Genomic DNA, 13,733 nt, shown 5'->3' on the forward strand with positions numbered 1-13,733 from the left:
TATAGATTTGACCTACAGCACTACATTGTAAACAGATCTATTAACCAGACATGTAATGAAAAAAGTAAGATTGGATTACCGTCCGTTAATATTACACTATGCATGACAGCAAGCAGACTGATAGATTTACAGGTCTTCACTGCGAAGTTGCAAGATGCTGAACAGACAGTTTTACAAGGTGTCACTGGAAGGTTTAGACAGCTGCACAATGCTCTTAGCTTGTTCTTCATTAACGTGGTGGAAAGGGACAAAAACTGTAAACTGTGTCTGAAGAGTTTGGTCTTGGGCAATGACAGTAAAGACACACATCTGCATGAATGTTCAAAGAGAGACATGAACGTTTACACTCACTCACACACAATCACACTTTGTGTCATGTCAGGGCTAACATGAACAGACAATCTGATACACTGGCATGTCTGGACATAAATATACATACAGGCAACACTACATTGTTTAAAAAAAAAAAAAAAAAAAAAAAAAAAAGGATAATAATAATAAAAGAAACGGAGCCAACTGGACTGTAACAAATGACCATCAGGAACAAACCAGACACCGTCGTCCACATTAAACAAGATGGCTGCAACACGTGCCAAGCCCAATGCAGTTAATTCACAGAAGCGCAGGAGCAGGAAGGGCGGTCCCTTCAAAACATCACGAAACTGAACCATCACAGCACCACCACAACAACAGAAGGTACAATTCAAAATTACACTAAAGGCTCTGCTACCAACAGTTGGGCCGTGTTAGCCTGGCTAGTGCCACATTATTGCCATTATACTTTGTTTTGATACCTCTGAGTGTGTGTTTGGGAACACACAAAATGGCTTTTTAACTTACTTAAATCTTGCTGTATGAAAAAGATGTACTGCTTGGAGGCTGCCACGGCAGCAGTATAGCATAAAAACAGAGAGAAAACTCAGGATGCAATGACAATACATATCAGGATGATGGCGCTCAAAACTGTCTCGAAAACTGTGGCTAGTAATGAAGTTGACAGTAACTTCTAAACCTTTTTTTTTTTATCAGATGGGCTCATTAAAACTTCACTAGTGTGATCCACTGGCTTCAAGATGATGCTGATTTCTACTGTGGGCTGTTCTAATTAATAATAATAATGTGTTGCTGGTTAATTATTTGAGATCTTGATAAAAAGTATACTAACTAACTAAGTAGGCTTTTCCCTCATCTATGGGCACAATCATTGCAGTGGCAGTCTAAAATTAGAATTAATATACATATATATATACACACACACACAAGAACATCCCTACTCTGTACATCGGCTTAAAGATTTATATATTTCTCTCTATATACACATTTATATGGGAAGGAGAAAAATAAAGGATCCTTAATTATTTTTCTGGTGTTTGATCTGGTAAACACTTCAGATCTTCAAAAGTTTAATGTGGTCATGACTGTGGCGCATAGTGTGTTGTTGTGTATGATTTAACTTGAGTCACCTGTAAGGCACACTCACTTTGGAGGATAGCACACAGATCAGCAGTTATCTTGCATTTAAACCACAGCTAAAAACAATAACAATAATGATAATTAGAATAAAAAGGCGTGGAAATAAATGCCCGTCATGAAAGAAAAAGCACTTTTGGCTAACACTAAAAAGGCAAAACAAAAAGCGGTAAAGCGTTAAACACTGAAGACAGATGTTCGCGAGCTGAATAACATGGGAGATGGGAAAAAAACAGCTTCGTATTTTTTAAATATCTATCCACAGTTCAGTCAAACAATATACTGCCAAGTAATTAAAATGCATCTAAGTCACATACACTCTTCCTGGCCAAAAACAAGAAAACAAATAAAATATAAAATGTCATGAGAAATGTCAATCTAATTTTGTTATCAGGGGTAGTATGGCACCCTGTAAGGGACAGAAGAATGTCAAGAATTAGCGGTGCTCAAAATATTCCAGTTACATGGCATGAAACAGGTCAATTAATTCTAAAGCCAATAAAATAACTTTCAGTCTGTCACAATATTTTTCCTCTTGGCAATAATGAACTTAAAAATCCAACCAGTGGAGTCTTACAGACATTTAAGGAGAACTGAATAAGGAATAAGTTACATAAAAATTTGTTTTAGTGCTGCATTTACTGACATTAGCTAGCTTGTTTTGGCTGCAATCACAGGGCAAAAGAAATGATCATTTCAGACAGCTAAGTAAAACAAAAAGTGGCTTGTTCTGTAATTGGTTTCAAACAACTGTGGTTGCTCTCCCACATCCCCTGCGGCTGTTTGATTCCGTTGTCAAGATGCCTTTACAGTGACGATCGGTTTGCATCTCTCATCGCCTTTTGTGTTCAATAGTTCTGCAACGTCGCTATTGACATTCTGGTTTAATACACACAAAGGTCGGGAAACTTCATCTCGTAGATGGGTACAGATCGACTCTGGGTTTGGCCGTAACCTGATGAAATGGTTCCAGATGGACTGGGTGGGGGTCTGAATGTGAAGAGGGAACAGACTGCAGTCATCATCATTATCATGACTCAACAGCATCATCATCTTCATCATCCACTTAGTCAGTATCACTGCTATTTGATGTCATTATTGCCCGTTAAAAAAAATATTAAACAAATACAATTTTATTTAAATATTTCAAAACACTGTCTCTTACCTGATTGTAATCTCAAAGATCTGATTTAGTTTGCTCTGCAGTAGAGTGGCCTAGACAGGAGAGAATATATCATATTAGACAATACCAAGAAGCTGAAACAAGAAAACCAGTTTGAAATACAATAAGAATAGAAGAAGAATGTTTTTGATGTACCCTGGCTCCGCAGTGGGCAGCTATCTCTTCAAAGGGGGCCTTCTGAAACTTCTCCACCACTTGTCTCCTTCGCTCCCTCTCCTGCTCCTCCATACCCACACTGTCCACTAGAGGGAGGCAGAAAAAATATATGAATTTCAATAAAGCATTAGGAAAGTCACTACTCCTCTTCTGCAATCATGCTTTGGCAGCTTATTCCAACTGTTTCCACTCCATTGTTAATTACAGCTCAATAGACCCTAACCATTTTCTGTAAAAAGCACAGAAGTGTGGTGAAGCTGTGTTGGTTGTATTTCATAAATACTTTAAAGCCGGACTGAGTGGACATACCAATGGCATTTTTCAGGGTTTCAAATGTGATCTCCTCTGCAGGTGTCCTCTGCATGACAGAAAAAGAAAAACATACTATGATGCAGTGATGAGGTAATACATACTGAAAGGTGAAAAATGTTATGGTAAAAATGAGTGCTAAACTTCTCTACAGGGACATATTTAAGTTTTAGACCATAAAATTGTTGTAAATGCTTCTGTGCCTTTACCTCCTCTTTCTCTGGACTGTTTCGGGACTCCACCTCCACCTGGACTGAGATGGTCTCACCGATGCTCTTTCTCTTGGATAGACGGTCCTCATCTGAAAAAATAGAGCAGATTGTATTTTCCTTTTTTAAAACAGAAAACTTATAAGTGATGCAATAAATTACAAATTTTGATATTATTGAATAGGTAAAAACTAGGAGAACCCAAACAGAAAAAAAGAGAGACTAAAAACTTTGATGAGATAACAGATCAATATGAAAATGAACAGGCACACAAAAGAAACTGTCGTAAAACTCAATGATCCTGGTTCACTCCTCAGAGCTAGAAAAGGGTGTGCCCTGAAGAAGTGTGCTTCAACAAAACACTAAATTCTCACTAGTTCCAGGGGAGTAGTTCAGCCTGGCATTTCCATTCACAAATTATTAAGCACCTAGACAAAGTGGTACCAGCTGGCAGGTCAATAGACATTATCTTTTTTTATTATCATTTATTTGACAAGAGAAGCACATTAATAATTTTTAAGAATTCCTCCACTTTGCTACAGCTGATGTTATAAAACAAGGGATGTATCTTTACCTGTATACTGTGGGACATAAGGCGTAGCCAGTCTCTCTGTGTTGTAACCACTACCTCCAAGGACCTCAGTGATCTTTGACTGGAGGAACAACACGTCCCCTTCTACCTTCTCCAGTGAAGAAGGCAGCCTAGGAAGAAAGAGGGAGTGGTGAATGTTTTTTTAATTTACTAGAGAGTGGTAACTCACTGCTAGTATTGAATATTTAAATATAAAATTCAATACTGGTACGGTTTGGGAGAAAGGAGAACTGAACATGGATGGTACATACTTGGGGTGATCGATGAAGACATCCTCAGGCAAAAGGAAGGGGCTTTCTTTCTGTCTGACCTCAATTACCTTGAGGGCAGATGAGAAAGGCGTTTTGTAAACACAGATTCTTGGCATTCAGACACACAGATACACATATAAACACAAAGAAGCCCAAGTCCAGACCTCGTGTATGTGCTGGCAGAAGGCTGGGACGGTGGTGAGCTGGCAGATGAGGTTGAGGTAGGCGGCGGCGAGGGCATGAACAGCACAGCGGTTATAAACAGGCAGAGCCTCGTCGGTGGACAGAGCCAGGTCCTGCACAGGATACAAAGAGATGCTCTTGCATTCAAATTCACTCTAAAACACCTTTTAAAAAACATTCAAACACATTCAGATGACACACTTTGATTCCGTTTTATGTGTCTAGGAGTGTATCCAATTCTCCATTCCTGTGTTTTTCAATTGGGTTTTATGTTTATTTATAGCTACTTTTATCACCCATGTTTAAAACATGTCTTTCCATTTTTAATCAATTTTTTTTGAGACATTTCATGATTGTTGTTTTGAAGCATTCTTGTAAAATGCAGAATGCACTTTCACTTTGTGAACTCTGCATTCAGATAAGTGCTACATAAATTAAATTATGAGTTCATTACAACACTGATCACTAAAGTACAGTATTGCTAGCAGGTAACTGTGGCTGAGAGTAAACAACAGCACATGCAAAAACAAATGGACGAAAAGGATTATAATAAAATAAATCTTGATTGCATGCATGTGCTTCAGTACCTGCAAAGCAAGTGCCAGGCGAATGAGATCCACCACCACCTCTTCGTTTGCCAGTTCCACACTGAGAAGGCCCAACAGAGCGAAAAGGGTCTCGTAGTGTTGCCGACCGCTGCTCTGCTCCTTACAGCCCAAGTAGATGTGTCGGTACAGCTGCTGGCCGTGCTGTGAGCGGAGGACGCACACAGAGAGAGAGATGAGTCAACACAAATAGAGGCTGAGAGAGTCTAGACTTCAAGTACTCGAGTTTTTCAGCAAATGTAAATATTTGTTTGTTCAAAAGCATTTGGTGTGTATATGAATTTGCATAATTTGCTATGCTAAGTAGTAGTTTGCATCAGCAAGTCAAATGTTGTTTTGTGAGAAATTATCCATTTAATTATGTGCAGCAGTAGGAGAACATAATTTAAATTTGGAAAGGCAGAAAAATAATGACAGAGTAGACTGCCGGGACATGAAATTTAAAGACTTAAATATTAAGAAAGTACTGTTTCTAAATAGGTATTCATATATACCAAACCACCTGTAGATGGAGGACAGTACCTTTTTCATGAATAAGTTGTCCTGTCTGGAACACTTGTCAACTTTCAGCTTGAGCACAGAGATGTCCGAGATGATGCTGTACAGAGAACAAAGACACACAAACTGTAAGTGAAGCACAGATTAGTCCAATTAACCCAAGCTCTAGTGCAGTACAGCTGAGGCCCTACAATATACACAGACGCAAAAACACTATGTTCCTACAGAAACTCTCGCATACCTAATGTTGGAGAACTTGGGTCTGTTGTCGTGCCGGTCAATGAGACTGAGAAGGATTTGAAGCACCAGCAGTCGAACCTCTGGATCCTCGGTTAGAGAGAAGGAAAGCAGCGGTTCCAGGAACGAGCTGGGCAGTGCTGTCAGCATGTTGGTGGTCTGGAAACCTGCCGTCACCTGAGGGAATGAGAAGCACATTTTGGGTTTGCAATCTTCAAACACATGTTGCAAATTCAAATTAGCTAGAGTGGGATTGTGCTTTTGACCTTCGTAGAATGCTACAAATAATTTCTTATCATATAATCATAGGGTTCGACATCTGTCAGCTAAATATTGTACCAGCCTGCTCACTTCTGACTGGCTACTTTTATAGTGAAGACCCACATAACTAATGATGAGTAGCACCATGAATGTGATGTTAATCTGTTGTAGCGATGATGTTTAATTTTGTTTTACAGGAATTAAGATTCTACATGTTAAGAAACAAGGCCCACAGCTCTGTTCAGGGTGAACTGATTCTTGGGTCTAACTCCTATTAGCCCAAGACTGGAAACCTGAACAGCTGCTTCCATAAGTACATATTTCTATTTTTTGTAAATGACACCACTAGAAAAATATCCTTGACATTCCACAGTGGATTGGAAGACAAATGTGAAGCCATGAAGAGAATGAAAAGGTGAAAGAATATCAGGAGGATGAAAAAAATGTTTTAAACCACAAGAGTACAGCCAAAGACACAATGTTTGTAGAAAATTATTTTCTCCAGAGTAAAGCTCTTGAGAATGAAGTGACAGATCATTGATGGTGTCACCTCTGATGTGTCTCTCTGTTCCTGCTATTTTTGTCATCTATTCTATTTCTCTCCTTGAAGCTTCTTTCTATTTCGCTTGATTTTGCATCTAAGTAAAAATAAAGCTGGTGATCATCACCATCTGAGTTTTCATCTCCTACATCAAAACGAGGCTTTCTAAATTAACAATGATAATATGAGGATCGGGACCCACCTGGACCAAGGACTTTAGTAACATAACCTGAATCATCCTGGTACCCTCAGGCCTGGGGATGAAAGAGCAAATTCAATTAACATTTAGGTTCTCCCAAACAGCCGAAAACACATTTGTTTACAAAAGCACTGTTGTCTGAAGGGCAGAATGAAGTGAATTGTTTGACATGTAAGAATAATTTACCCAGAGCCTGTGGACGGCAGAGCTAGATGAACCCCAGGGACCGGGATCTTGCCCATTATGAAGAGCATAACCTCTGACCTCTGGTATGTTGGTAGAGTGTTGGCAAATGAACCTGAAAGGGAAGGAATCAGACAAACAAATAAGCATTAGATGGATAAGATGATTTGGAGAAAAGGGAAAAAAGAAATTAATACCAGTCAGAAGAAAACACAGGCACACAAGCATCAACACAGAACATAAGCACCACAAACAATCTGATCCAGTTCAGGAGTCTGTCTTGCAAAGCCTCCCACACAAACACAACCCACTCAGACTCACCGATGGTCCTGATAACAGCCTCCTGCAGCTGCCTCTCCTCATGAGCTTTGATGATCTTGGTGCCAATGTTGGTGCTGCCGTCATAGGAACCGGTCAACTCGTAGTCCACACTCAGACGAAGCTGCCGCAGCAGGGTGTTAAAGACTTCCAGCACTGTGGGGCCTGGATACACAGACAGTGAATAATCAAAACACCAGTTCACCTCAAAATGAAAATGAATGTCTGAACCCATTTACAATACGCCAGATGGTTCCTTGGTGTATGTACGTGTGCATGTGTGTGTATATATATATACATATATATATATATATATAGCTCACCCACAGAGCCGCTGGCCGCGATGGCGGCTGCCTCCAGCAAAACTTCCACTATCCCTGCGCGCACTGTGGCTGAGTTCTTGCTGTTAGCATCCAGGTGACCAAGAAGCTGCTGGATTACCAAGTGAGAGTGCTGGGACTGGAAAAGAGGTGGAGAAGGAATGAATGAATGAAACCACAGTGAAAAAAACACACTAAAATGTAGGAGGATGTTTGATACCCAAATGGAAATAAGCAAACATCTTATTTTTCAAGCCATTTTTGACTGTAAATTGGAGAGAACTCCACAAATATTGGAGCATGTTTTGACTGACTGCCCCTAAATCATATTATAACCATTCAAAAGAAAAAAAAAAATGGCACTGTATAAATCACAGTGCCCTATATGTACAGATATATGGACAGGCAACCCGAAAATATAATGCCTCCAGAGGTGAGGAAGAGGTCTCTAAAAATATGTAGGCCCTGTGTAAATCACAGTGCCATAAATCAAAATGTTTCAGATCCCATTTGGACTTGGAAATGAGGTCAGCAGAGGGAAAAGAACTAGAAAATGTGTTTTGTGAGGTCACATTGACCTTTGACCTTTGACCACCAAAGTCATATCAGTTCAGCCTTGAGTACAAGTGAATGTTTGTGCCAAATTTGAAGTAGTTCCCTTAAGGCAATACTGAGCTATCGTGTTCACATGAATGGGACGTACGGACAGACCAATGTACTGGCGTACGGATAGACAACCCGAAAACATAATGCCTCCAGCCATGGTTGTTGCCGGCGAGGAGGCATAAAAAGGAGGTGAGGATGAGATGTATGTAGGCACTGTATCACTCACCTGGATGGAGTACATGATGATTTTGAAGCAACGCACTGCAAAAGTCTTCCCTTCCCATAGAGAGTGGTTATCTAAGTGCCTGAGGGAACACAGACAGGAGGAGAGGGATGGGGAGGATACAGAAGATGTAATTATACAGCACCAGAAATGATGGAGAGCAGCAAGGAATTGAGAGCAAATTTTTAGGTCCATATATATCTTTTACATTTATATTTGTATGATGTACCAGTTTTAACAGAGAGCACAAGCGTATGTGATTAAAATGTAGGGAGGCACAAGAATTGTAGAATTCGAAAAATCTAAGAATTTAACTCATAGTTGAATGTGATCAGGCTGTCGTTATTAGATGCAAAAAGTGCAATAAAATGACAAAAGAAACCCAATCAACACTAACGTTCAGGATCACAATGTCCATTAAACACGATCAATGTGATTACAAGTGAGCGGTTGGTCGAACTACAGAGTCCTATGCAATGTGTGTACTATTATGAGACTGAGAGGCGGGGACATAAACTACTAAAGCATGAAATGGACAGAAACAGAGACAGTGATGGATGGACAGGAGCTGGTCTCACAGCACATGACAAGTGAGATGAATTGAAGAGTAAATTGAGAGAAAACTGAAAATAGATGGATCAAGAGTGTTCAAAGAAAAGAAAAAAAAACTACAGTAGAAAACAGTAATTCTGAATTCTAAAGTACAAAAACCAATCAATCAATCAATCAATCAATCAATCAATCAATCAATCAATCAATCAATCAATCAATCAATCAATCAATCAATCATTAAACACATTAAAGGCTTAAAAGGTCCATGAAATTATATGTTTCCACCTCCCATGTGCAGTTTTGAAATGTTTGTGAAATAACCTTTCAACATCCAACTTTGTATTGTTGCTGCTTTTTATGTTGTTATCCAGATCAACTGTCAGTAAAATGTACAAGTGCAGTAATATGCAGTACATTTTCTGCAAGGCAGTAGATTTAGCTATATTCTTGCAGGCACATTATATGTTCAAGTGCTGGTTGGCATAATTTATCTGCTGTATTTTTCAGCAGATGTCTGAGCTCACGTAGCTTTAACTGTTAATGATACATTCACATTATAGCTAACCCACACCTTCATGGAAATATAGTATAAAGCACAAATGATAAGAAATACCAGCTGAGATTCAGGGAATGAAGCCAAGTGGGACAAAGATAGACAAATATACAACAGACAACTTAATCAACTCAGTACAAAAAGGGATAAGCATGAATGTCTCGGGCTCAGAGAGATGCAGGTACATGCAGTGAAAGGAAAATGCTGTGACAAATAAAATACTTCACTCCAGGGAGAACTGTAGAGCTGAATTGATTCTAGCAATAGAAACGTGGAGGAAGCGAGAGATGGAGAGACAGACGACTACAACAAAAAAACTCTCACAGAGGACCAGGCTCAGAGACATTTAAAGTTAAATAAAAACATAGATGACGACGTGAGGCACGATAAAGCTGTAAATAAGAAGGGAGTGGGCAATGTGTTGTCACAAAAGAACTATAACTAATTAAATAACAATCTTGCAAGGCAGAACGCACCTGCAAATCATGCACTCACATCTAGTAAGAACAACTGCGTAACCTTGCATTGACCTTGTGCCCCTTTGGGCAAATCAGAGTAAAGCTAAAAATGCCGCAGTAGTGCCCTGAGAAGCATCCTTCATTTAGATTTAGTCAGCACATCAAAAACAAACAACTGCATAAAGGAACAAATCACAAAGAGAGGACAGATCTTGTAAATAAAAGAGCTTGCAGGGTTGTCTCACATCAGCACGGGTGTGATGGCATTCTTGATATTGCCATAGGCGGCTCGCCCCAGCAGCTCCCTGAAGCAGCGCTCCGTCAGCTCCACCGGGCTTTCCTTCTCCTTCTCTGACGCCTGCAACGGAGAGGGGGAGCGGCTGGTGGGGAGCAATGCAGGTGAGAAAGCAGAATAGAAGGAGAGGAGAGGAAAGAACAGGGAGGAGGTGAGGAGAGGGAAGGAGGGAGGGGATGGCCAGTTAGACGGGGAGAGAGAGGCACAGAAAGTGAAAGAGAGAGAACAGAGAGAAGAGGCGAGAGTTTGGAATCAATTTGTTTCAATAATAAACCAACATTTACACAGAGGCTCGATTTCTTTTAGAAACACACTCTGGACTGCTGTGTCACCGCAGCCTTCAATCCTGCAGTGAAAATTAGGTGGTTGTGTGTGTGTGTGTGTGTGTGTGTGTGTGTGTGTGTGTGTGTGTGTGTGTGTGTGTGTGTGTGTGTGTGTGTGTGTGTGTGTGTGTGTGTGTGTGTGTGTGTGTATTTGTGTATTGCACATCGGTTATCACCATTTGAAGACATGTCTGTCTCTGTGTTTGTATGTGTGTGCGAGTGTATGTGGATACAGTCGGTTCAACCTTTTTTTTTGTTCTCATACATAGTTAAAACCTCAGCCATAACTCTATCTTGGTCATGACTAGCCTCGGGTGGTTCACCAATGATGACATTATTTATTAACAACCTAACTCTTTCATCTTTCCTGCTCCTGCTGCTGTTGCTGTGGAGGAAATGTGACTTCCTGCCTCCTCTAACTTGGCTTAAATTCACAAAAAAGACCCTGAAATTTGAGGGGTAATGGAAAACAGCAAAACCAAGAAAAAAAAAACAGAATTCATACACCAGTTTAACTTTAAGGGCACAAACTTAACTGCAGCCATTTCCTTCTAATGTAGAAAACACTAGTGAGTTCTAAGCTGTTGCTGAAAGGTTTTACATTTGTCCAGCAGTAACAAATAATGCTCACCAAGCCGCTCTCATTGACCTCTGTCCAATTGAAAAGGGCATTTCAAACACCCACAGGAGACTTCATTCTGTGCTCTCACAGCAGAGTTTTGTCTAATGGTTTGGAAACTAAGAAGGAAGCCTTTGGCATGAGGAGAAATCAGCATACCCAGCATCTAAAAGCCTACTGGTCTTACTATATCTGCTTCCATCAAACAGTTTACAGATGCTGTTTTTGAATCTGTACAGTGTGTAAAATGCATGTTAAAAATGCAAATTCAGTTAAAATTTTCTGTTGATGCTGCAGGCAACTACACATGACATTTAAAACAATCAACCATGCAGGCACTTCTTGAAATATAACACAAAACAGAGCTCAGAGAAAGATTTTAGTATCTCTGGAAATAAATTCTCTACAAAAATTAGTCCAAACCATCAGAAGCTAAAACTCTGCCTGAAGTTGATCTTTAAATGAACTTGTACATGTGCATGGGGATTAATGCAGAGAAAAATGCACCATCTGTGAGTTTAATGAGATTCTCTACTGACTGCTGTGGGGTTTGTGGCTGATAATGACTGGCTAAACTTAGTGTGAGGAGGAATGGAGAGTACACAGCAGGGACAGGCCTCATAATTCACACAGAGTAAAGGGATGCTCAGAGGGCAACTGTCTGTGTTGGATTGTGTCTGTCTGTCTCTTTCTGTCCATCAGCTTTCTTTCAATAACATCTTTCATCACCGTTTTCTATTATCCACCCTCCATCCAGTCTTTCAGCCCCCCCCCCCGCTCCTCTAACCTCAGATCTCAGCACTGACGTCAATTTCACTATGTGGAGTACTGCCGATAAAGGGAGGCTCAAGACTCTGCATCTCTCTCACTTGCATAATCTAGCACCCAATCCTTGTGATGTTTTTATTTCTCTACCCATTGCACTATTTATGTTCATGCTTTGCCCCTTTCGTACCACCCTTTCACACACCCCCACCCCCCTTTTTCAGATTTTCTCCCCATCTCCTGGTGTTTTTGTCTTTGGATGCTGCAGGTGGGCAAACAGATGCCCATGAGGGCAACAGAGCTGTCAGTGGGCTCACTCAGTGATGGCAATGATGATGAATGACATGGGTGATGGCTGGCTAGACTGCCAGAACAAATATGGCCTAACGTAAGACAAACTGCACCAGAAGGCTACAGCACAATGGCTGTGGTGAGTGTAACGGAGGCATGGCAGGTCAACACTGTATCATTTTGGGTCATCAACTTTCTCACCACATGACGGGACAGCCTAGCCTGTTTGGTGACAATCACAGACATAATAACGCAGTGGGCTATATTCATCTGTTTTGAACTGAAGCTGGTAAGAAAATGCCATTTTTTATAGACACACATTATATAAATCCTCCTTTTGTAGGGTTTTAATGTCCGGTTTTTGTTGAAACCATTTTACGGAGGTGTTGATTCAAGGTTGCGGTTTCTCGACCCTACTTATGAGGACAGGCTAAATAACAGAAACACTTCACACACTTTTATTAATAACAGGTTATTGGACTTAATGGCAGAGCTCATTGTTTCTAAGTTTAACTAAAATTGTTCCAAAGTCTTTTAGTAGGCAAAACCCTCTGCTTCTAGTCAATTTTCTGCATAAACCATGTAAACACATAAAATACAACAAAACAAAATACAATATACAAGTAACATGCACAAAACAGAGAATGAAATGATGACCTGATAACGAGATCTCAGAAATGACTGGGAAAATTACAAGTACCAGTACACCCAAATTATCTGGTGATTTAAGGTGAAACCGACACTGTAAGATCCATTACATATTTGCCTGAGGTCTGATAAACAGCAACATATGGATGTCAGCTGTCATTTTCCTTGTGAGCACTCACCTCTCTGTACGCTCTCCACTCTGCAGGTTGAAAAGCAGAGAAGGGACGATCTTGTCCATGTGCTGAGGGTCCCAGATGTTAGCTTGTAGCTCATCATTCACAGTCTTTCTCACCACACCCTGCAGGCCTTTGATACCTGCCATGCGGATCCTGGACGCAACAATCACAGACACAGACACAGACAGCAGACATCGTTTAATTGCTTCTATAAATGGATGATTATATTTAGGAAATTTTCATCTATATCTGTCAGTGTTATTTTTTTCAAGGCTATATTTAACTATTCAAAGATGTCACTCTCTATTTTCAGTAAATGACAAAGATGACAACAAGATCACTTTTAAATAATAATAAAACATAAAACAGCATGGGCAGCAGTAGTCTAAAAAAAGACTTCCTAAAGTAGTCTAAAAACAGTAGTTACTTAATCATTCTGCCTCTGGCGCAATCAAGCATCTGTCCACTCACTTGGTGCGGATATCAGGGTCCTCGTAGCTAGAGTGGCACATCTCACTGAAGCGCGACACAAAGAAGTCATAACTGCGGTGGTACGATGGTGTATCTTCTTCTATGTTGGCAAACTTCACAAACTGAGGAGGGGAAAAAGAAGGTAAATACATTTTTATGTCAAACAGAAACTCTACAACTCAAGAGATTTATAGTAGTAAGTTTGCTCCTCAATAGCCCAAGTCTATAAAGAGTTTAT

General features: G+C 40.2%; 1 protein-coding gene across 3 annotated transcripts in view; it reads right to left on the minus strand.

The window, feature by feature from the left end:
• Nucleotides 1–394: 394 nt before the first annotated feature.
• efr3b (EFR3 homolog B) overlaps nt 395–13,733 on the minus strand; it is a 29,933-nt gene continuing 16,594 nt past the window's right edge. For all 3 annotated transcript variants that reach the window (XM_022768063.1, XM_022768053.1, XM_022768070.1), the window contains 19 exons: nt 13,496–13,617; nt 13,028–13,177; nt 10,153–10,287; nt 8,348–8,426; nt 7,519–7,654; nt 7,199–7,360; nt 6,881–6,992; nt 6,698–6,749; nt 5,698–5,870; nt 5,481–5,556; nt 4,941–5,102; nt 4,335–4,466; nt 4,171–4,238; nt 3,902–4,029; nt 3,328–3,419; nt 3,119–3,167; nt 2,789–2,895; nt 2,636–2,685; nt 395–2,460 (listed from right to left, as the gene is read on the minus strand). In XM_022768063.1, coding sequence (XP_022623784.1) covers nt 2,355–2,460; nt 2,636–2,685; nt 2,789–2,895; nt 3,119–3,167; nt 3,328–3,419; nt 3,902–4,029; nt 4,171–4,238; nt 4,335–4,466; nt 4,941–5,102; nt 5,481–5,556; nt 5,698–5,870; nt 6,698–6,749; nt 6,881–6,992; nt 7,199–7,360; nt 7,519–7,654; nt 8,348–8,426; nt 10,153–10,287; nt 13,028–13,177; nt 13,496–13,617 — 2,091 coding nt within the window. In that variant the 3' untranslated portion in view covers nt 395–2,354. The remainder of the gene's footprint in view (nt 2,461–2,635; nt 2,686–2,788; nt 2,896–3,118; nt 3,168–3,327; nt 3,420–3,901; nt 4,030–4,170; nt 4,239–4,334; nt 4,467–4,940; nt 5,103–5,480; nt 5,557–5,697; nt 5,871–6,697; nt 6,750–6,880; nt 6,993–7,198; nt 7,361–7,518; nt 7,655–8,347; nt 8,427–10,152; nt 10,288–13,027; nt 13,178–13,495; nt 13,618–13,733) is intronic.

This window comes from Seriola dumerili, unplaced genomic scaffold (assembly GCF_002260705.1).
Source record: "Seriola dumerili isolate Sdu_G_001 unplaced genomic scaffold, Sdu_1.0 BDQW01000025.1, whole genome shotgun sequence".
Classification (NCBI taxonomy): Eukaryota; Metazoa; Chordata; class Actinopteri; order Carangiformes; family Carangidae; genus Seriola; species Seriola dumerili.